This window comes from Microtus pennsylvanicus, chromosome 9, assembly GCF_037038515.1.
Source record: "Microtus pennsylvanicus isolate mMicPen1 chromosome 9, mMicPen1.hap1, whole genome shotgun sequence".
NCBI classification, from domain to species: Eukaryota; Metazoa; Chordata; class Mammalia; order Rodentia; family Cricetidae; genus Microtus; species Microtus pennsylvanicus.
This window is the reverse complement of record NC_134587.1, coordinates 49,955,658-49,979,811: the sequence shown is the minus strand read 5'-3', so window position 1 is coordinate 49,979,811 and position 24,154 is coordinate 49,955,658. Positions and strand designations below refer to the sequence as shown.

The 24,154-nt window shown below is 40.5% G+C and overlaps 1 protein-coding gene across 1 annotated transcript; it reads left to right on the top strand.

Annotated features, from left to right (window-relative positions):
* The first annotated feature begins 1,606 nt into the window (after positions 1-1,606).
* Rab14 (RAB14, member RAS oncogene family) lies at positions 1,607-23,673 on the top strand. The gene is made up of 8 exons (XM_075985996.1): positions 1,607-1,887; positions 10,444-10,502; positions 11,646-11,699; positions 12,933-13,110; positions 16,611-16,677; positions 20,115-20,202; positions 20,527-20,557; positions 21,471-23,673. The coding sequence occupies exons 2-8, from the start codon at positions 10,451-10,453 to the stop codon at positions 21,646-21,648; spliced, it is 648 nt and encodes a 215-aa protein (XP_075842111.1). The 5' UTR covers positions 1,607-1,887; positions 10,444-10,450; the 3' UTR covers positions 21,649-23,673.
* Positions 23,674-24,154: the final 481 nt, after the last annotated feature.

Here is a 24,154-nt window from a genome sequence, read left to right as displayed (position 1 = left end):
GTGACTAGCACTCATGCTTCTGTGGGTCTATAATGGAAAGGAGCACGCAGCCTATTTTGGCCTCCATGAAGGAACACCCCTGGCACATGCCTGGCCTCAGTGATTTGCTTGCCCTAGCTGTGGAGGAGATTTGACAACCCATTTCTTGTAAGGCCAGAACCATGTGGCTGAAGCTGCCAGGTTCTGCTGCTTGCTGGGGCTGGGCCATGGTCCTCTCTTTGAATTACAGTAGCTGCAGCTTTTCTGCTGTTATTAGTTTCCTTCATGCTTAAGTTTTTCTTTAATCCCTTTTTACAAGTTGGAACCTTAGCCGAGTGGGATCTTGCCTTGAGGCCACCATTCCCTTTATTCCACTTGGCATCTGGCTTTTCTTTAAATTTTTATCTTCTTAAACATTGGACTTAGCGCCGTTCCATTTCCGGCGATCGTTTTCTCCTCAGACAGTACATTCTCCATTCCTCCTTGCCTGCGTGCTCCTTTTCTTGATAGACGACATGAGAATGCGTGCTAGTCACCAAGGACACAGTCAGTGCGAGGCTCTCTTGAAAGCTCCTCTAACAATGCCATTAATCCAAAACTCCTCAATTTACCTTCCAGCAAATTTTTACAATGGTGGCAGAAAGTGACCACACTCTTTGTCAAATATCACAAGCATTTCTAGGCCACTTACTAATATTCTTTCCCTCTGATATATCTTGACCTGGGCTTCACAGTCCAAATCACCCTCAGCTGTCTTCCATGCTCCTACCAGAATGGCCCATTATGCACAAGAATGGATACATTAATAACATATAACAAGACATTCATTTTCTTTGGCAAAAAAGTCGATTTTGTCCCTCCTGAATTTTCTTGGGTGGGGTGGGGTGGGGTGGGATGGGGTTCAATATATTGAATAGGGTAAAATATAAATCAACTATAAGTGTAAAATAAACAAATCTGCACTCAGGTTCTACCAGGTGAAAAAGACTTACGAACAAGAAAGTAAAACTATTACTTTCACTGAGGTGTCTGGGGAAGGTGCGACTAGTGGCCAAGCAGTGAAAATGTCTTTCTCTCTTGCTGTTGAAGGTGTCCACAGAGCAAGGTAAGGAGAGACAAAGATGAAACACAAGGCAGGGAGGGCCACCTCCTAATTAGTATAAGTGGGTTGGTCAATGTGAGCCACCGTTTCGCCTCTGATAGCACAAGAAGCTTCTTTGGGTGTTGGCCAGCCTTGTTCTCACAAGTCTCGAATTGGTAGGTAAATGTTGAATAAATGCAGGAAATACGTGTGTGTCCCAGGTGCCAGGACATAGAAGCGGCCCAGTGGGAAGCAGATACGGTATTAAAAACAGTTATGTCTCCAAACGCAACATTTCTGGACCTAGGAACCCCTTAGACAACAACACGCAAACCTGCGCAGTAACTTCCCCGGGAGGCGAGGGCACGCGACTGCGCTTGCGCAGACCACTTTCCCCGCCCCCTTCAGGCGTGAGGGCCCGCGGGGCGGGCCTCGGCCGAGACAGGCCGACTCCGGAGGGGCGGGCCGAGGAAGGGGCGTGGCCGCCAGGTCGGGCTCCACCACCCTCTTCCGGGCTCCGCTGGCTGCGCGCGCATCCTCCCCCCTTCTTTTGTGGTCCGGCCCATTGCGAGGGTGACAGGAAACCCTGTGCAGGGAGCGCCGCCATCTTGGACCAGCCCGAGGAGGATCCTGAGGGAGCCGCAGGAGCAGCCGCCGCCACCACCGCGCCTGCCGCCGGAGCGTCTGCAACCCCGGGCCAGCCCGCCTTCCTGCTGGGTCTCGGCCGACGGATCCCGGCCGCTCTCCCGCCGCGTCCGCACTCCGCTTCCTCGTCCTGACGTCCCCCTCCCGTCCGGAAAGCTGCCCAGCCACCAGCAACCCCCCAGGTAACCGAGGCCTTCCGCAGCGGCCGCCCGGCGCCGGCCCCCGGGCCCGGCCCTTCCGAGGGGCGGAGGGGAGCCGGGAGGTGGGCGGGCGGCGCCCCGGACAGGCCCCGCAGCGGGCCGCGGCCAGCCCGTAGGGCGGCGGAGGGCGCCGGCCTGACAGCGCTCTGTGGGGCGAGCTGTCGCCCGCGCCACCCGGCCCGGCTCGTGCTCCCGGGCTGCGGTCCCGCTCCGAGGCGTGCGGGGAGGGTGTGTTCCCACCTTATCTGCCGGCCTGCGGGACGCGGCCGCGGCCGCCGCAGGCCCGGGCCTCGCCGCCTTTGCCCGCAGCTTCACACCGCCCCCGCCCGCAGTGTTTCCCCACGCGTGTCACCGTCCTGCCACCCACGAGCCCCAGTGGCGGCAGTCCCACCCCAGGCCACATCTTCCCCTCCGTACAAAAGGCAGCGCTTCGGCACCGCGCGCTGGCTGCCGTGTCCTTGTCGCAGCCGATCTGTGGTCGGGGATAGGGTCGGGGACAGTTGGCGAGGTCCTGGGAGTCCCTGTAAAGTCCCTGGGCAGCCCGCGCGCCTTACAACCTACACAGCATCGAGAAATAACGAAGGAGAAAAGTTTTGGGCCTCTTGAGCATTTGAGAAAAGAAGGTGGCATGGGACTGCTTCGAGAGTTTGCACGCCACTGTGTGCCAGGCACGGGTTTAGGTGTCTTCACGCGTACCTTGCTCCGAGTGCTTTTTGAGAGTTTTCCGCATTTTTTTAAAATAAGGGACGGGGGACGAACTGAGGCTAGAAGTTGTCCTGTAGCTGAGTAATGACAGCACACGCAAACGGGCTCCTCCCCACACTGGCTGGTGTGTTTTGTACTACACTACGTTCAGCGACGGTTGGACATACACGACGTGACCGTTTCAGAGCAGTGGCAACTCAATTCCATTTTTCCTCTGTTTGCACTGGGTGATAACGGGTAACACCCAAAATCTACCATGTCAGCTGCTCCCCTGGCAGATGCTCATTGGAGGAGAGGTGGTAGGATTTCCTCTTTTATTTGTGAAGAAAGCTCTGTGTTCTTGGTGGCTGCACAGCAGAGTGTTAGAAACTCTGGAAAGTTGACTGCTCTGGCACTCCATTCTAACTATCTTTTATGTAAATGTGATCATCAAGGACAAGTTTGACCCCAGGGTAATCCAGCTTCCCTGCTTTCAACAGTTTTTCTGGGGAATTGCTGTAACTAGGAAGTGGCAGTACCAGAATAGGAATTCAAGGCATTTACACTCCAAAACCTTAACCTGCCTGCTCTCAGGCATGACCAAGTAAAATGCCCAAACTATAGCATCCTGGTTACTTAATTGACCCTAACTAGGTAGGTTAACCCCCCAGATTCAGTGTCCTTATTTATAAAGGGAATAATTGTGCCCACATTTCAGAATTACTTCAAGGATTAAGTAGGCTTTAAAGAAAGCTCTTAGTACCTTGTTTGGCATGAAGTGCCTCAGTGTCTCCGATTTTGCTAGGCTTATAATAGGTGTTTAATATCTGTTGAATGAAAGGAGCATGACTTTGGAATAGACCCTGGGCTTAATCCTACCTGTCTTTTTAGTAGTATATAATCATCAGTATATCACTTTTGACCTGGTTTCCTTATTTGTAAAATGAATTTTTAGGATTAGAGATTGTTTATGAAGTAGCTGGTTTATATTAAGCACTCAATAAGTGAGTTTGTTGTAAAGATACAAAAAACCTTAGATTCTAATAACTATTGAAAATTTCTTGGAATTAGGCTATTTTTCTTTTAAAAAGTCTGCTTTCTATTTTTTATCTTAAATTTTATACTTGTAAACTTCGACCTTGCAAAAGAGCTTGGAAATTTCTTGCAACCAATTTTATAAGTATTATATTTGCATAGTCTTAGTAAGACATGTAAGATATGTTGAAACTAAGCTATTAAGATGCTTGTGTCATTAAAAATGTTAGCAATGTGGGAGGGGAGCTATTAAGGTGGCTCAGCAGGTAAAGGCTCTTGCTGCCAAGCTTGACAATCCGAGTTGGAGTCTGGAACCCATGTGGTGGAAGAAGAGAATGAATTCCTGCTTGTTATCCTCTGACAGCCACGTATGTGCATACACATACACACAAAACAAACAACTATGGAAAAAGCTGTGGCAGGGACAATATTAGTATTAAGAGATAAACTATATTATATATAATCTATTGTCCATAATGCTAGATTATATATAAGAGATACTACATTTCAAACTTCTTAAAGTTTGCAAAATAAAGAAGTATATTGGGTATCAGTTTAATGAGCATTACTATCGTATCACCCATTAGTCGGTGTCTGCGGTGAACAGTCTTGTTCTAGCTATGTGCTGCTCCTCCCAAACTCATCTGTATTATCAGGAACATTTTTACTCTTAACAGTCCTTTCAAATGCAGGTTTCATATTTTTAAAGATGGATAAGTACTTTTATAAAAAAGAGGGTGCAGAATTGGAGTACCTTATTTCTTATTCATAGCATACTATCATTAGTGGGAAGATTAATATACAAATGTATAACTTTAAATGACTTGTGGAAAGTTGATCTCAGAAATGGACAGGTTGTTTTCAGAGGTTGTAATACTGTTATGGAAAGGAAATTGACCATTTTTGATTAAATTATTAGATTGACTATGGAAGTTTTATGTCCGCCTGGGTGATAAGTTGAGTAGCATTCCACTTCAGGGCTTCTAAACAAGAAGGCATCCATTCTTGAGTTCTGTGAATGTAGAGACAGTGTTACTTCCGTTTTTTGATCATTGTGAAAACCTTTAATAGTGGTTTGTGCTTAGTAGATAATAGGTGTTTTCATATTGTTGGTGTTGGAATCATAAAAGTAGTCTTGTCTCCAGTAACAAAATGTACGAATAAAAACCTAACACCAAAGAGTGATACTAAGAAAGACTTTAGATCACCAGCAGAATTTAGTGGGTTGCAGCAACACCCCCTTTGGGTATGTATCCAAAGGATGCTCAACCGTGCTACAAGGACATGTGCTCAACTATGTTCATAGCAGCATTGTTTGTCATAGCCAGAACCTGGAAGCAACCTAAATGCCCCTCAGCTGAAGAATGGATAAGGAAAATGTGGTACATTTACACAATGGAGTACTACACAGCAGAAAAAAACGATGACACCTTGAAATTTGCAGGCAAATGGATGGAGCTAGAAAACATCAATTGAGTGAGGTAACCTACACCCAGAAAGACAATTATCACATGTACTCACTAATAGGTGGTTTTTAAACATAAAGCAAAGGAAATCAGCTTACAAATCACAATCCAGAGAACCTAGACAACAATGAGACTCTAAAAGAGACATACATGGATCTAATCTACATGGGAAGTAGAAAAAGACAAGATCTCCTGAGTAAATTGGGAGCATGGGGACCTTGGGAGAAGGTTCAAGGGGAGGGAAGAAGGGAACAGAGAAAGATGTAGAGCTCAATAAAAATCAAAAAAGAAAAAAAAATTAGTGGGTTGCTTTTCCCTTACTGTTGTAAAGATTGTATAGTGTTCTGAGGAATAGACTACAAAAGTCATAGACCAGTGAATGACAGTGTATAAACAAACACATAAGGAGTTAAAATAGAAGCCTGAGAAAATGCCTGTTGCTCTTGGGTGCTTTGATTTTTACTCTGAGGTCTGTACCAATACCTTTAAAACTAGTCATTGGGAGCTGGAGAGAGATGTCTCAGTGGGTAAAAGCCCTTGCTGCTCTTGCAGATGACCCAGGCTCCAGTCCCAGCACCCACATTGTAGCTCATAACCATCCATAACTCCAGTTTTGAGAGATCTGACACCTTCCTTGACCTCTGTGCCCACCAGACATTTGGGTGGTGCACATACTACACATGCAGGCAAAATGTTCATATCCATAAGATAAATTTAAAAAATTAGTCATTTATATTATCTTAGGAAGGGATCGGATTCTGTTTGGCACAACAGTGATTAGCATGTAATATATGTTTAGTAATCTTTTAGCTGTAATTGTATTGACTCAGGAATATATATGATTTTATTAAGTGAAAAGAACATGGTGCATGTGTGTTTGTTGGTTTTTCAAGATAGGGTTTCTCTGTGTAGCCTTGACTGTCCTGGAACTGTCTCTGTCTCTGTCTCTCTCTCTCTCTGTGCGTGTGCGTGTGTGTGTGTGTGTGTGTGTGTGTGTGTGTGTGTGTGTGTGTGTGTGTAGCCCAGGCTGGCCTTGAACTCAGATCCACCTGCCTATGCTTCCCAAGTGCTCGGATTAAAGGTGTGTGCTACTCCAACCCACCTATGTTGCATGTTTTATGAACTGGTATATTCCATTTCCCTCCCTCCCTCCCTCCCTCCCTCCCTCCCTCCCTCCCTCCCTCCCTCCCTCCCTTCTTTCTTTCTTTCTTTCTTTCTTTCTTTCTTTCTTTCTTTCTTCACTCAAGACAAGGTTTCTTTGTAGTCCTGGCTGTCCTGGAACTTACTTTTAGGTGAAGCTGGCCTTGAACTCACAGATATCCACTTGCCTTTGTGTCCCAAGTGCTGGTATTAAAGGTGTTCACCACCACCACCTGGCAATATATTCTATCTTTAAATGAAGCTTGCATATCTCCTTGATATAGGTATGTTTCATGTTGAGATAAAAATTGAGAGGTACTTTGTTAAAGCAGTATTAATCATGCTTAATATTTAAAAGTGGTCACTTGATTACATAGTACAATTATCAGTGTTTATGGGACATTTTGTGAAGATTTCTTTTGATAGTCAAGGACAGTTTTGTGTTCACCTTTGCATGTCTTCAATAAGTTAGTTAGATAGAGAACATCATGGTCTTTGGAGTTATGCCTCTGGGCTCAAGTTCTAGGTCTGCCATTTACTAACTTTAGAACATTGGCCAAAAGAGTGAATTTCTCCAAAGCTCAGGTTCTTCAATTTCTGCAAGAAAATAATAATAGCTTTACAGAGTTGTGGGAAGAATTAGTATAGGAAAAAGTAACAGATTATTGTATGCTTTATTACCAAATGTCCCTTATTGTTAACAGTAGATAAATAGTAAATCAATATTACTAATTATCTGTAGTTGTAGTTTCTTAAATCTGTGCATACTCCAGATGTACTTATTTAATATTTCTTATTTAGAGTGTTACATTAGAAGCGAAGGAATGAAAGGTCTGTACCTTAAAGAGTCATGCTTCCTGGTACATAATCACCTGGAAGAGGCAGGGTGGTGCTGTTTTTAAAAGGAAATTTCTTTTACTAATAGTGCTGAATGCAGTTATAGACTTGTCCCAAACTGCCTGAGCTAGACATACTACTTTCTTCTTGAGATCATTTCCTCATTTGTAAAATGAGGATACTCGTAGCTGTCTTCTAAGGACAGCAGTAAAGATGAAGTCACTGTTAGAGTATTGCTTGGTGTTTATTCAGTGCCCCATAAGTGGAAACTGTGGCAGTTGTGTTCTCAGTTTACAGATTGTTCGTTGTGTGCTTAGTGGTGTTTGTTGTCGGAAATGCATCATTCTCTTTTTTTTTAAGCAAAGGCATCAAAGGAGATCTTAATGCCAACTTTATCCAAACAATTTTTATTAAAAAATGAAACAAAAGGTGGCATTTCTTGTAGTCACAGTACTCAGAAGGCTGAGGCAGGAGAATTATAAATGCATGACAGTGATTCCTAGGCAAGTCTGGGTGAATAACGAGACCATGTTTCACAAAAATAGAATGGGAAGAAAATGCATTTTAATGATACAAGTTATAGAATATTGCCAAGCTCCTTTTTTTAAATCAGTGGAAATTGTCCGTTGAGTGGACTGTGCTATCAGTGTGAACTGGGACAACATTTCTTGCTCACATCCTCATTCCCTCTGCCTTTTTTTTGACCTTTGAGCTTTTAAAGCAAATTTGCCCTTACATAACAGGGATTCCCTCCCCCCCCCTTTTCAAAGCTAGGCAAAAATATTTTGTTCACTTGATCAGTCTCATGCTTTATGTTTAAGAAGTGAGGTTGAGAAAGCCTTTGTCAGAGCAGTGGTGACTCCACTGTAAGTACATAGTTTGATTCAGCTGTGCGGTTATTTAAAGTTTACCAGTTTCTTATTTTTGAATAAGAAGTTTTTTACATTTGTCTACAGAATAAATTTTGTGAGTGTTTGTTTTCTTTTTTTGGTTATTATTTATTTTGTTTTTTGAGACAGTGTCTCATGTAGCTCAGGCTATCCCTCAAGCTCATTATGTAGCTAAGGGTGATCTTCACCTTCTCAGTGCTGGATTATAGGCCTGTACCACACTGGGTTTTGTTTATGTGTGAAGGTGGCTCTTGGTACATGCTCGTCAGACACTCTGCCAGTTGAGCTACGTCCCCAGCGCTGTTTCCCTGTTTCTCTTTTTAGGGTTTTTATATGGATTTGTAAAAGAAACTTGAGTCGAAAAATTAATGTGCATAAGTGGAAACAAAGCTTTGGTGTTCATCCTGAAATAGTGATTATTTATTTGGAAAACTACTATATTATGTTTATTATTTAAAAACACTCTCAAAACTCATCATTTCAGTTGATATTTAGAGAATGCTATGTGTGACAACTAACATGTACACAAATTGCCCAAATAGAATTGAGTTATAATTTCATGATTGCTCCTAGAACTCTTGAAGTTAGTTGACTTTGGGACTGTTTAAAAGCCGCAATTCTTGGGCGTTGTGTGTTGGGGGCCTGAAGCCAGAGCCTTGTGCATGCTAAGCCTGCTTTCAACACTAAGATACAGCACAAACTCTGTAATTTTTATATTGTCTGTCTGTCTGTCTGTCTGTCTGTCTGTCTGTCTGTCTGTCTGTCTATCTATCTATCTCCCTCCCTCCCTCCCTCCCTCCCTCCCTCCCTCCCTCCCTCCCTCCATTTGAGACAGGGTCTCTCTGCATAGGCCCAGCTGTCCTGGAACTCATTATGTAGACCAAGCTGTCCTCAAACTCAGAGATCCCCCTGCCTCTGCTTCCTGAGTGCTGGGATTAAAGGCGTGCGCCACCACCCCGGTTAAGGCCAAGTTTGAGTGCCAGTAGCATCTAGAAACGAGGTAGAAGTTCGTGTTTCGGCTCCCAGCTAATCTAACTAGAAAAACTCCTGGAAGAACTGGTTAAGGGAGTTTTCTATGATGTACAGGACTGACTATAATGTGTCGCAACATGCTGGGTGTAGTGGGAGCAAGGCATGGACTTGTGTTGAGTGTTGTCTGTACAGCAAAGTGAGACCACCATGCATTATGTGAGTGTTCCTTAATTTTCTGCATTTAAGGATTTCTTTTCCTTGATTATTCACCTATTGCAGATGTTTTTTTTGTAGGTTTAATTTGATTATGTTGAAATTTTATTTGAAATATAACGTAAAGTTACAACAAAATATTCACTAAAACACTGAAAAGCAAATGTTTTGCCTTGGTATGTATGATTTTTGTCTTTCCTTATCTGAAAACTGGGAAGAAATTTTATTAGATGCTATTATCAGTATTAGAATGTGTTTCTCTAGAACCTAGCACAGTATTAGATATATTAAGGCACTTACGTGAATTATTTGGGAAGACTTTTGTTCTTGAGACATAGGTTTCTTTATTGTCCAGACTGAACTCAAAAGCCTGGATTCAAATAATCCTTCAGTCTCCTGAGTAACAGCTGGGCCTAACATGCATGCCATTGTGCCTGTGAGATTAAAGGTTATTACAAGTAAGAAAGAAATGAAAAGTTTTTAGGCTGAGTATACCTGAGGACTAAGGAGTAGGCTATGATCTTTGAAAGTATCTTAATATATGCTTAATATATAAGCTTTTGCATTTCATAACAGTGAGTGTAGCTTTATAACCTTTCTCAACTACTAGAATGGTATACAGAAGACACTTTATATGCTTTTAATAATTGAATACTGTATTGAGTTGAGTTATGTGAAATTGCCAATAATAATTGTGCTTCTTTTAAAAAGTCTATAGGAACAGCAATTTCAAGTGATTCAGTCTAATTTTGACATCAATTTGATTTGAATTGCATGCTTGTTCTTTCTTTATACACTTTAGATTCTTTGCTAAGTACTGATGTAAAATAGAGGATGGAAGTTATTTTGTGTTTATGCTAGTGGTTACTTTTGATACTGTAGCTTATTTTATCAGGTAACAAGAAAAATTAGACCTTAGAGAAGGAACTGTTTGACTTAAATTTGTAGAGATTCTTTTCTTTAAAAAAATTTCCAGAATAATACTTGTTTTTGGATTTCCTAAAATGAAATTTTGGAGTGTTTTGGAACATAGTTTTTTTATATTTTTGTGGATAATATAAGAATATTTAAGTAACATTTATTCAAGAGAATTTTCGATCACTTAGGAAATTTTACTGACTTAAATAAAAATTTTATTTGTGTTGTCAATGTGGCTTCTTAATATGTGTGATATGTTTGAGATGTGGGTATGAATATATATTTGCAATGTATTTTGCCTTTTGAAAGGGTAGCAGTGATGCGTTTAGATAATGTGTGTGTACTTTTTTTCTGAAGTAACATAGTTTTTTTTTTGTTTTTAGTGCCACCATGGCAACTGCACCATACAACTACTCTTACATCTTTAAGTATATTATTATTGGTAAGTTTTTAAAACGTGTATGCTTGTCCTTTAAAGAAAGTTAACACATTTATACACCAGTACTTAAACATACTGCTGCTGAAGGTACATGATTTTCTGACTTCAGAACTAAAGCTTTTATTTTTTTTTTTTGATTTTTTTTTGAGACAGGGTTTCTCTGGTTTTGGAACCTGTCCTGGAACTAGCTCTGTAGACCAGGCTGGTCTCGAACTCACAGAGATCCGCCTGCCTCTGCCTCCCAAGTGCTGGGATTAAAGGCGTGCGCCACCACCGCCCGGCCAGAACTAAAGCTTTTTGATGAGGATAAATACACCTTTTACATCGTGGCCCTGTATACTTCTCTAGTCTCTCTTTGGGCACTAGTGAAATGATAGTGATTGTTCTTCAGGGCTACCTCCAGACTTGGTAGTGTTGGGGATGTAATTAATTTCCCACTAGTGCTGAAATACCCCAGTAGCATAAAAATTTTCAAGTCCCCTTGAATTCCAAAATTGGTTGTATGTGTATATATAATTAGAATATTTTTGTTTTCTCTTAAGTGTCAAGACTTTGCCCACATTGTCTTAACACTGTCTGTCCATGAATGTTTAGCATCAGGTGAAAGCCCAGGTGCACTTGGGGTAGAGCTCCTATAGACCTGCCCCGGCTGCTGAGAACAAAACAAACCGTAAATATAAAGAAAGCCCATGTCTTTTGCTTTGATGTCAAGTCTGTGTAGCTTTATAAGATGGCATCTACTGTAATCTAGCAGTAAAACAGAATAATGAGCCAGACTTCCAACATTTAGTTATTTATTTTTGCTTGCCCTTGGGATAGTTCATTTGTATAGCCCAACAAGTACACTTGGTCCCCACCTGGAAGCAGTTGAAACTAAAAAAGTCCCATTACAGTAATTCTTTTGTCACAAGCCATGTATAGCTCGTTAGCTATTTACTAAACAGTATTTGCAATCAAATTCTATCCTAAAAATTAGGATAGTCAGTTTGCCTTTACTTCATTCTAAAGGAGTGAGATGCATGTGTTCCTAGTGGTCAGATCTGTGATATGTGAGGTATGTGCAGTGCAGCCATCACTGCATATGATCATAAGAGTAAAAACTGAGAAACAGAATTGCCGCCTGAAACATTTTCTTTTTTTAAACAGGGGATATGGGAGTAGGAAAATCTTGCTTGCTTCACCAATTTACAGAAAAAAAATGTAAGTTCAATATGAAAGGTAAAAAGATGAGAGCTTACTCTATTGTTACATTCTCTACACCAGAAAAAGCACCATTTTCAGTGTATTTAATGCATTTGATTATAACCTGTCTCTATATTTACTCTTGCGTTTTTAAAGAGCCATGACTTTTTCTCTAAAGTTTGATTTTAAAGATTTATTTTTAAGAGGGGGGGCTGTGCATGTGAAAGTGCCCTTGGAGGGCAGAGACAGCAGATCCCCTGGAGCTGGGGTGAGTCACAGGTGGTTGTGAGCCATCCTGATGTGGCTGCTGAGAACCAAACTTGGTTTGTTTACAAGACACTTCGAACTTTGAACTGCTGAGCCATATATCTGGCCCCAGGTGCCATAATTTTTTTTAATGGGTACAGATAAAATGGAGTATTATTACCAGCATGTTTGTATGGTGGTTTTTGTTAAATGTATGATTAGACTCACTTTGATCTTTCTTTCATGTATATGTATATATTTAAAAAGACGGGGTCTCACTGTTTTGCTCTTCTCTTACTGGCCTGGAATAAACTATGTTTTATAAATTTATTTTATAAATAAAAATAGACCAAGCTGTCCTTAAACTAATTGAGCTCTGCCTAACTCTGCCTTCTGAGTGCTGGGATTAAAGATGTGCAAACCATGGCAGGCTGTTTGGATTTCTTGATAGTATAAATGTAGAATTAGTTTTTAAAAATGTGTCAAATGTAAAATTTAAATAACCTTTTTTAATACTTTTACTTAAAATGTATCTTTTAAACTTTTTATTTATGTGCATGTATGCACATTCATGCATGTATGTGCATGCCATAAGTGGGCTGGTACCCACAGAGACCCAAAGAGGGTATTGGATCCCTTGGAGCTGGAAGTTATAAGCAGTTGTGAATTGTTTAGTGTCATGCAGGGAGCTAGGCTCTGGTCCTCTGACAGGACAGCAAATGTTCTTAACCACCGTGACATGGCTCCAGTTCCCTACTGCCAAAATTATTATCTTAAGAAACATTTTCTTTTTGCACTGTATGCGTCATTTATCCACTATAATTAGTAGTTTTGGAATACTTATAGAATTCTTTCTGTTTTTGTGACTGGTTAAGATTTAGAGTACAATTTTTATCTTGTGGTAGAGAAAGAGGCCATGTGTTATAACTGATGAGATTGAGATTATGGCCTTTTTGTGCTTCTTACCAGAAAAGTTTTCTGAAATTTGTTTCTTTTCTTCAACAGTTATGGCTGACTGCCCTCACACAATTGGTGTTGAGTTTGGTACAAGAATAATTGAAGTTAGTGGCCAAAAAATCAAACTGCAGATTTGGGATACAGCAGGACAGGAGCGGTTCCGAGCTGTCACACGGAGCTACTATAGAGGAGCTGCGGGTGCACTCATGGTGTATGACATCACCAGGTATGATGGTGTCAGACTAGGGAGTAGACCTCTGCTTTGGGCAGTGCACTTTCTTTTTTACTGATTTAGGCCTTCTTTAGTTTGTAATTGGATGACTGTAAATAGTTTATTTGGGTTTTATGGATTCTCCTCTAAAGCTGTGAAAAACTTAAATAATATGCTGATTTTCTTCACCTGAAGTCGGTTAAAGAAAGACCATGGGTAATGGGGGATCAAGAAGAGCACAGTCTTGAGAAGCAGCACCAGTTGCTTGCAGAAAGGTGGCTTTATATAACTAACTTAAGAGGAGATGAGCCAGCATAAGGGATTGCTGTAGTCAGTCTCTGTGTTAAAATTGACAGCATCTAGCTGGGCAGTGATGGTGCACACTTTAATCTTAGCACTTGGGAGGTAGAGGCAGGCAGATCTCTGAGTTCAAGGCTACCCTGGTCTACAGGTGAGTTCCAGGACAGCCAGGACTGTTAACACAGAGAAACCCTGTCTCGAAAAACAACAACAACAACAACAACAACAAATTGACACCATCTGCAGAGAGGCCAAGTGAGGAGTGAAGTACTTAGTTTTGTTGTGGAAGCATGTAGACTGAAACAGATCCTGTTTCCATCTGTAGGCCAAAAAGAGATTCTTTTTTTGTTTTTTTGATATATGTGACTTTTTGACATTTAGGTGGTGGTTTATACATAATATTTACTCATTTACTTAATTCATTTTTCTACCATGTATTGAAGTGACTTAAAACACTGCATCAGGATTCAATTCATGACAACATGGCTATATCTGGAAACTCAGAGCATTCAACATGAAGTCACAAAACAGGAATACAAAGGTTTGACTTTGGAGCATGTAGCAAACTGCCACTTAACTAGACCTGAACAGTTGTCTGCTGTAAGTTAAAAATGAACTTTCACGGTGATGCACAGTGCCAGTCCAAAGCACCTCTAGGAAGAGCCCATCTAAGGAAGTAGAGACAAGTGAGTGGGACCAACTGACAGCTGGAGATCTGCCTGGGAGAACGTTCTATGCCATTTCATCTTGAAGAGCCAGAGAATACCTGAGCATAAGAGGACTCTGAGACCTTTACTGTAAAAGATCCCTTGTTGTGTAACTCTGTTGACTTTGACACACTCTAGAAAATACTGCCTTAGAATATTGATGGGGACTGGTTGTGATAATAGTACAGAAAGCCTCAGTCAGTTCTCAGCAAACAGTAAAACAAGCCTAAGTCCCCCCCCTGTACTGGGCAGTTGGTAACATGATCAATCTGGTCTTGTGGGGAGACTTTAAGAACCTGGCTGTTGTATAGAACTGCCTTATTTATGAACTATGACTGCATTCCTGAGGACTTACATTTAACATTCCATACATTTTCAATATACTTAAATATGATGATGTATGCTTAAAGTACAATTTTTTTTGCTTTGAAAACATTTTTTAAACATAGTAATACTATGGTAAAATTTATATGTATTCAAGTGATCAAAAAGCACTCCATATGGAAACAGCAGAAATGTCCTTCAGGTAAAGGAATGGATGATACACAGCAGGTGGCATATCCACACAGTGAACTTTTCTGAGCTGTAGAAAGGATGACTGACATACATACATGCTATATGTAAGTGTAAAAGGCTACATGTGATTCTGTGTGTTTATCTAGATTAGGCAGTAAGAAGATTGCAAGGGCATAGGCAATTATTAGGCACAATGTTTCTCTTTTGGGGTCCAGTGAATGTTCTAGAATTTGATAGTGGTGATACTAAAAGTAAATTGTATTTTTAAAGGGTTTATGGCGATTCATTGTATCTCAATATAATTTACTGAAAAAGTAAATTTTTAGGTGTTAGGTTTGTAGGTAACTAGACCGTTCATAGTCTTAGGTTGGTGGTAGAGTCATGACACTATTTTCCACCAATTTTTTGTATTAATCCTTGACATTTGCAACTTAGAAGTTCTTGCTTTAATTATACCTTTTATTTTTGGCATTTACTGTAATTGTTTTTTTCATTTACTGTAATTGTTATAAGGCATTTTATTGTTTTTTTATCCTGTTAGTTGTTTTGCCAAACAGTCACGGTGCAGTTAATATGTTAATACCTAGGTGAATGTATTTTGAAGTCAAGAAGTAGAATGCCAAGCCATCCTAACCCAGAGCTGTTCTGTGTTTGGATTTATTTTCTGTGTTAGGGTGAGCTGAACTAGCGCAGATGACACGGTGCTTTTTATTTTTTTTTTAATTTTATTTTTTAAATTTTTTTTTTTGAGTCAGGGTTTCTCTGTGTTGCCCTGGCTGTTCTGGAACTCTCTCTGTAGACCAGGCTGGCCTCAAACTCAAAAGATCTGCCTGCCTCTGCTTTCCTTTAACCTGCTGGTATTAAAGATGTGTGCCACCACCGCCTGGCTGACAGCATGCTTTTTAAACTTGCTCAGATGAAGTGGAAGAATGTTGCAGTCTGAATCTGCAGATGCTCTAACTGCTGTAAATAAGAGATAGAAAATGCAAACTAACTTTCTGGTAGCTGAGGTCTTCAATTTCTACAGAAACTTTTTTTTTTTGGTCTGTGTATTAGCTTACTCCAGATTAGTAGACAGGGCATGGTGCCACATGCCTATACTTCTAGCATTTAGGAAGTAGAGGCCGGAGGATCACAAGTTGGAAGCCAGCCTAGGAAACATTCTCTGAAAAAAGAAAGGAAAAGAACAGTATAGGAAAGATGAATTAATTTAGTATGACTAATTTAGAATGACTGTCTTATTTCTGCATGAAAATTTTAATTTGAAGGTAGATGCAGAAATTTTTCCCATGAGTATATTATTAGCTAGACATTTTGGTATTTTTCTCCATTTTATGATTGAAAACCTGAATGATTTCAAGGAATGTGTCTTGATTGCAAATCTTGATTCTGAATTTTTTTATGTTCCTTACGTGTATATCAGTCTGTTTATGTATATGCTTTTTAAATACTTCTGATATCATTAGTATTGTTGGACATCGAGCTATTTAAAAATATTGAGTTTGTAGCGAGGTATGATGGCACACACCTGTAACCATGGGAAGACTGAGAGAAAGTTGGTTTTATAGGAGAAGGAATATGGCTTGGACTACATACACAGTACGACCTTGTTTCAAAATGCAAAACAAAGTTTGACTAGATTTTTGAGAGTCATGTTGGTTCTGTTATATAGCGTCCTTTGGAGTAACCATCTGGTCAAGGTAGAAATACATGTAGTTGGGATCTTCCAATTAGTCTGTATATGTATGTATACATTGACATGAGCTTGTTTGCTTGCGTCTTTTTTGAGACAAGGTCTCACTGTAGTACAAGCTGACCTGGAATTCATTTATGGCCATGATGGCCTCAAACTCAGGTCACTTCTGCCTTGTCCCTGCCTTTTAATTGCTGGAATTGCATGTGTGTGACACATCATATCTGGCTGTCTTCTTTTTTCTGTATAAATGGCAATTGTATGTAGAAGTCAACACATTCTAATTTTAATTTTTGCAGAAGAAGTACATATAACCACTTAAGCAGCTGGTTGACAGACGCAAGGAATCTCACCAATCCAAACACTGTAAGTCAACACCTTACTCTATAAGAAATCTAAAATCAGTTAACCCAAACAGGCAAGCCCTTTAATGGTGAGATTTTATTTGGGTACTATGAAAAAGACACCATTCATTCATTAATTCACATTTTCTTTGGCGCTAGAGATCCAGGCCTCATGTATGCTAGGCAGATTCTCTACCATGAAGCTATGTCCCCAGCCCCAGGTGTCTTTATTTTATTCTTAAGGTGATTGATGAAAACTTTATTTTTTTCAGTTTTAGTTGTATTCAGGTTTTTCATTTTATTATACTTGTTATGGTTGGATCTAAAAAAATAAATAAGTAAAAGTTGTGAATGAGGTAGTGATCTAGGTGGAGATCTTATAATCTGAAATTATATTTTAAAAAAACATCTGGATTAAGTTTGTAAAGAATTACTGTTGGAGGAAACTAGGCAAAAGTGAGCAAGGGCTCTCTTATTTTTATATTGTGTGTAAATCTCATAATTATCTGAATAGAATGTCAATTTAAAGTTAATTATTTCACACACCTTGTAGACCATGGTTGCCTCGAACTCACAGAGATCCGCCTGTCTCTGCCTCCCAAGTGCTGGGATCAAAGGTGTGCGCCACCACCGCCTGGCTGATTATTAACTTCTTAGTCAGACTGAGAAGATAGAAGTTAAAGGACAGCTCCCATAGCCTACAAAGATACTTTTTTCCCTCTGGTCCAGAAAGGGTTATTGTCTAGTAGAGAGAGAACCTTCAGGTTTACAGAAAAACCATAAAAGCACCTGAAAGATGAACTAGAAATGCAGTGAGTGGTGCAGTGCCAGTGAGCAGGATGGGCAGGACCTTGTGGAGAAACCGGCCGGGTCCGAGGGTTCCCTCTCACTTAGCTCTCTACCTCCTGCATCTGACAAAGGCTGGGCCAGTAACGATGTAGATGAGTGGTAAGAGTGCAGCTAGCTAGTGTGGACCTAGGGCTTTCATTTCCATTCCTTCTAAACGCGTGTTGCTGTGTGTACACACCTGTGGATACATGTGCAGCGTTTTTCTTGATAACTAAAACCCGAAAACAGTCCAGCTGCCTACACACAGGTGAATAGCAAAGACAGTTTGATGCATTTACACTGTAAGTCCTACTCAACCACACGGAGGAAGGGTTTGTGATAACAGCATCTGCTCTAATGAATCTTTCTAGGTTTTGGCTGAATTTAAAAAGTCTTAGAATATGTAAACCTTTATGTACATTGACATATTTCAAAATGACAGCATCTTAGATAGATGGAGAACAAATTAATGGTGGCAGGGGTTTGTTAGTGATGGGGTAGGCGGATGATTACGGGAGAAAGAGTGCAGAGCAGTTTGTTTGTGATGATGTGATACTTCTGTGCCCTGATTATGCTGACACAAACTGTAACTGTGTTAGCATTTCACACACAGAACCACGCATAGACACGGCCACAATACACGAGAGTTTGAAAAACTGGTGTCTAAGGGCTGTAACTGCACCAGTGTTAGTTTTCTGATTTTGCAAGTATACTGTGGCTCCCTAAGTTGTAGCCCTTGAAGAATACCAGTAAAGGTATCATACCTCGTGATTATATTTTGCCAAGTCTATTTTCCCCCAAGTAAAATGTTAAAAATTCATTGTAGAGGGTCCATGGAAATTTAGTGAGCCATGTTTCACTTTACACCCTTTAAAATCTAACCATCTCTTCAGAAGAAGAAAATGTGTTTTGAAGCCCTTTGGTTTTTATGTAGAAATTGTGTATTTCTTGTTTTGGTTGTTAGTGTTTTTTGTGCTCTCTGTTGTTAGCAGACTATAGGCTCTCAAGGTGGACAGCAAAATCTACAGGTTGATGTGTAGTTGGGAAAGAGGAAAAAAAACCACTTACTGAGGAGGGTGGTGGTGGGGTAGAGTGCTGGGGATTAAAGCCAGAACTCTGCCTGCTAGGTCAGTGCTCTGCCCACACTCCTTAGGCTAGAAGGCAGCATTTCTTGATTTGAATACCTTTCTTACCCCCCCCCCCCCCCCCCCCGCAGGGTTTCTCTGTAGCTATGGAGCCTGTCCTGGAACTAGCTCTTGTAGACCAGGCTGGCCTCAAACTAACAGAGATCCACCTGCCTCTGCCTCCCGATTAAAGGCATGCACCACCACCACCTGGCCTTAATGACCCCCCCCCCCTCGGTTTCTCTGTGTAACAGTCCTGGCTGTCTGGCTGTCCTGGAACTCACTTTATACACCAGATTAGCTTTGAACTGACTAAGATCCACCTACCTCTGCCTCCCAAGTACTGGGATTAAATGGTGTGCGCCACTGCCGCCCGTCTAGATTTGATTTATTTTAATTAACTATTTTTAAAGTGTCATTATTTTGTTGTTTGGTGACTATGAACTATATATGAGCATTATTTTCCATTCTCAGTGGTCACTGGCTCTTTGATGAATGTTCTTTATTGAACAAGTTAACTTGTATGGAAATGATACTCAAGAAAAATTGAAAGTGTAACAAAGAGCCAAGCACTAATTTTATGCAGAAAAAATGTTGGGAAGCACCTTTTTGTTGAAATCATTGATTCCTAACATATTTGTATCTGATTGGAAGGGGCAGAGAGTTAAACGAGGGCTGGCGTCTTTCCTTTTTTTTCCCTGAAATAAAGACCCAAACCCCTTTGTTTCCCAAGGCTACCTTTTTTGTCTCTAACTTTGACATAATTTTACTTGTGTTGGTGACTCCAAAGTAGACAATAGAGGTGTGATATTTGACCAAGGATTTGAGCCTGTTGCATATGTACCCCATCTCCTGCCTCTTCCACAGACAGACACAAACATTGGTGATCAGTTGCTAGAAGTCTATACCTCTCCCAGGATAGTGTCAGCAAGGACAGAGTTTTGTTTCCAGGTCACAGTTTGCATTCTTTTAGGGTTCTAATGCTCTTTTTGCTAACTCTTTGCCTTAACTGCATTTAGTGGAAGATAATTACTGTGACCCTGAAGGAACTGAACTAGTGGTTTTAAGCTTCCTTAGGGTCCCAGAATCTTTTGAGACTCTGAAAGCCACACACCTTCTCCAGGGGATATTGATGTTTACCGCTCTTATGTACTTAATTCTAGGGCATTTTTACTAATATTCTTTGGCCTAGACTAGGGAACAAACTGGTTGTGGGCCACAGTCACTTAATAACTTGTTTTTGAGTGGTTTACTTTTCTATAAGGGGTCTGTAACAACAATAAAGACAATATTCAACAAAAGCTGTATGGGGACCACAAACCTGAAAATAGAGTTTATGTCTTTACAGCAGGTTGTCAAACCCTGGCCTGATTTGCTGCCAGAGTCTTTCCTAGTGCAAACCTTTATGGGTACTTAGGGCTCCTTTTTCTCCTGTCAGGACTTCTGTATTTGAGAATTTTAATGGTTATTTTTTTCTAAGGTGTCTTTTCTTCTGTTCACAATTTAGGTAATAATTCTCATAGGAAATAAAGCAGATTTGGAAGCACAGAGAGATGTTACCTATGAAGAAGCCAAACAGTTTGCCGAAGAAAACGGTGGGTTTAAGACAGCATTCATCATTGGGAAAGTATTAAAGGAAAGGTGATTTTGATCATGCAAGTTATTGGATAGTTTCTTTTCTTCTTTTTTTAATGTGGACTGTTCAGTACTCTCAGTGAGGAAATAAAGTGTTTCTATGATGCATGTTAGTAGTAGTGCAGCTACTGAATGACAGGCACAGATCTGCCCTGTCGCTCAGATGCATGTTCCTTCCTAAGTACTGTAGCGGGGGACTGTCGGGGGGGGCCTTGTCAGGTGTGACTGAAGAATGCTCTTGGCAGTCTGCAATGGCCTAATTATAGTCTGAATTTTATTTTTAGGCTTATTGTTCCTTGAAGCAAGTGCAAAAACGTAAGTATGGCTGAAATGTAGATGATGTTTTCAGTTACATGTGGGTTCTGAGTAGAACCGTGTGCTTTTTAAGTGGATGGCAGACATGCACGTGAATTACACTGCAGTGAAGGTGTGTGCATTCCGTGTCAGGAAGGACAGCAGCAGACGCTTCTGTTTCACATTGCAAGAGAATGCGAAGTTCTGTTCCTTCAAGGTTGTAGCTTATTGTGCCCGGTGATAACCCGGGTTAATAAATGAAATTATGCTTACATTTCACAAGTGTTTGACTTTCACAACCAAGGTTGACCAACGTGTTTACACAGCACTTGTGATCACCTTAAGGAATGATTCAAGGACATACTCAGTGCTAATGAGGTACAGTGAATATTTCTGATCATCCTTGGAGTCCCAGCATTGATCTCAGCACTCCCAGTCATAGTTCTCTGGTATCACACCAGGCAAGGGCAGACCAACCTGTTTGTGTTTATTTACTTCTGCTGTTAATCCCAAGAGAACTCATGTGTGAACATGGCTAAGCATGACTGTGTCATGCTTAAATCACATGATAAAAATCACAAAACGATGGAAACCTGGAATCCTCTCAGTATATTTGGAGAAACTTTAGGTTCTGCTCTCATGAGAGTGGCTATCTCAGTCATCATGTAATATGCTAGCATAGCACTGCTGAGTAGAAGATTCAGTGTGCAAACCCAACTTAGAAATAGCTCAGTACTGTGTTGTATGCTCGCTACCAAAGCCATTTCCCACATTGTTCTCTTAGCTCAGTTTTTGGTAATCTCTTATTAGATGACAGTGGCTTAAGTGGAAGACATCATGGCGGTTCACTAAAGGTTAGCAGAAGGTCAGTGTAAATGTCTTACGTTTTCTAGAAAGCTGTAGGTTGTGAATAAAGTTGTTGATTGTCTCTTAGGGGAGAGAATGTAGAAGATGCTTTTCTTGAGGCTGCCAAGAAAATCTATCAGAATATTCAGGATGGAAGCCTGGATCTGAATGCTGCCGAGTCTGGTGTACAACACAAACCCTCAGCCCCACAGGGAGGACGGCTAACCAGTGAACCCCAACCCCAGAGAGAAGGCTGTGGCTGCTAGTGACCTCTTTGCTCTGGCCCTCATTTGACCTTTCACATCTGTCTGTTGGAAGCAGTACTTTTTACTGCCTCCTTGTCTTCTGTACATCTTACTGGGTTTAATTAAAAAAAGAAAAAAACAACTCTTGTAAAAACAGTTTAACAATACTAAACTGCTAAACAACTAGTTGTAATCAGGTTCTCAAAGGCAAGTAGAGTAATAAATCTCTCCTGCATGGTAAATCTAGACTTTCCCCCTTTGATTGTCCTCGTGATAGGTTTGTCACCAATATGATTTAAACTGAGCACTGATGCGGGACTCGATTTTTACCTTCCCTTTTGGCAAGGCTTTGTCTCACTGTACGGTTTAAATTTGATCTCTTCAGCTTTTTCCCATCTTTAAACTGTTAAAGTATGTCTGTTGTAGCCAGAAAGTTCATTGCTGTGAAATGACTTCCAATGGCAGAGAAAAGGGAGTCTGTAACTGCTTTTGTTTTTGTTGGATAAATTCCCTGTTGTAGGGGTGGCATTTTTCTTGATGCGGTTTGCTTCTGTCTTAGCCTTGCACAGGGAAAAATACTCATTTATCTTTTCTTGTGCTTAATTAATAGCTTTATCTTTTTTTTTTACACCATTTTATCCTTTTCTCTTTAACAGAACGTAAATATGTATAAAATTTGAAGGAACCTAACTAACAATATCTTCTGTGTATATTATTTTAATGAAGAAAATAAATTGATTACTGGCATTGGAACAGTATAAAATACCAGTTTGTACAGTGTGACCTATATGTGACCATGTTACTCTCTTCCATCTCACACAAGGAAATAAGACACGACTTCAGTTTCACAAGTAATACTGGCTCCACCTTGGTGCTGGCAGTGTTTGGGGACAGACATAATGCTGGAAAGAGCTCCTGGCATCAGCAGAAACACTAGCGGATTCGATTCCATCTTTGCACTGTGGCTTACCTGCTGATTTTCTTAACTGTTCTTGTGAAATCAACAATGTGCTGACCTGCTTTTCTTTTTGTAAACATTTTGTTACAGGCTGCATTCTTGCCTTACTGTATAGAAAAAGGAAGAAGGCTGGGTTTAATATTGCACATTTTAAGGTTTTATACTTTTATCTTGGAATGGTCAACTTCTGGACCAGCTAACCGGAACCACAGGTCTGCTGTTAAGGGATTTTAAATTGTGCATTTTTAACACTAAGGTGAAATAATTTAATGCTATCACTTGTGTTCATAGGATGAGGGGCTATTTTATGTCCTGCTAGTGTAAGTTGTTTAGTAAAAGGAAAAGTGTTTCTAAATGTGTATGCTGACATAAAGTTACTACTTTGCACTGGGTAGTCGGCCACAAAAAGAACACCTTGTAAGAGAAACCTTTAGAAGGCATCTGTTTTACTCAATTCTTCGTGGTTGGTTTCTAGAGTTGAAAGTGGCTGGGATTCAAGAGGTCATTGGAAGTGCTCACAGGGAAGCCTAGGCACATTATATAATGCTATCAGCTCAATGCTGTGTTTAAAATTCACATTTTAAATCCCTCTTTACCAGACACTAATGAAAAAGTACATCTTTCTGGATTATAAACGTGGTAGTTCCAGAGTTTTGTATAGTCAATGTTAAATAAAAGCCAAAACTGGAATGTGCAGAAAATAGGATTTGGTTTATTTGTGGATTCTCCTTTTGTCTTTGTTTAACTTAAAGGATTCCTGGAGTAGATTGGTATATTCTGTTAAAGACTTAGAGCGATCCATTTGCTTACACTGTTGCATCACAAGGGATTTGCCCAGGGACCATGACCTGCTGGTGTGTGTATATATTTACAAAAACAAAACAAATCACCCATCGGGGTACAAGGTAGCAATCAAACTAAAGACGACTTCGACTTGTGTAGGTGCAATGCCCTGACTCTCAGTTACAGTGGGTCTTGTTTTTGTGACAGAAGGATTTATTCAGACTGCTGTACTCTTCGTTCGATGTAACAAAATGCTATTATCTAAATATTTGTAAATAAAGTACCTGTATCTAGATTAAATTGAACATAGTTGCCTTATTTTTGAACTGTAAAGACTTTATTCAGTTTTTATTGCAGCATTGTGCTTAGTGTATGGTGAGGTCTGTGTAGCTTATAAAACTACTAATTGAGCTGGAGTTCCATCCTTGTATATTGTATCTTTGAGGCCAGCACATTGGTGGCTAATAGTGTTCTCTCTTTACTGTATGTGGGGCCAAATTCTATTTTCATGTGTAACACCGTGTAATAAACTTGGGAGTGTAAGATAGAGGAGCAAACTGTTATATTGCAACATCTGTGTGCCAGACACTGGGCAGAGTGGATTTGTTAATTTTTAACCTACAAGAGCTTGTGCAAGTGCTTGCTACTCTGGTGTTGTGACTGCTTTCACAGAGGAGCTGCTCTGGTGGTGGTAACTAGTGCTCGTCTGCATCAGCATTCCAGCAGCTTTGAGCTGTTTTTCTGAAGTCATAAAGTGTGGAATGCAGTGACAGATGGAGGGAGTTG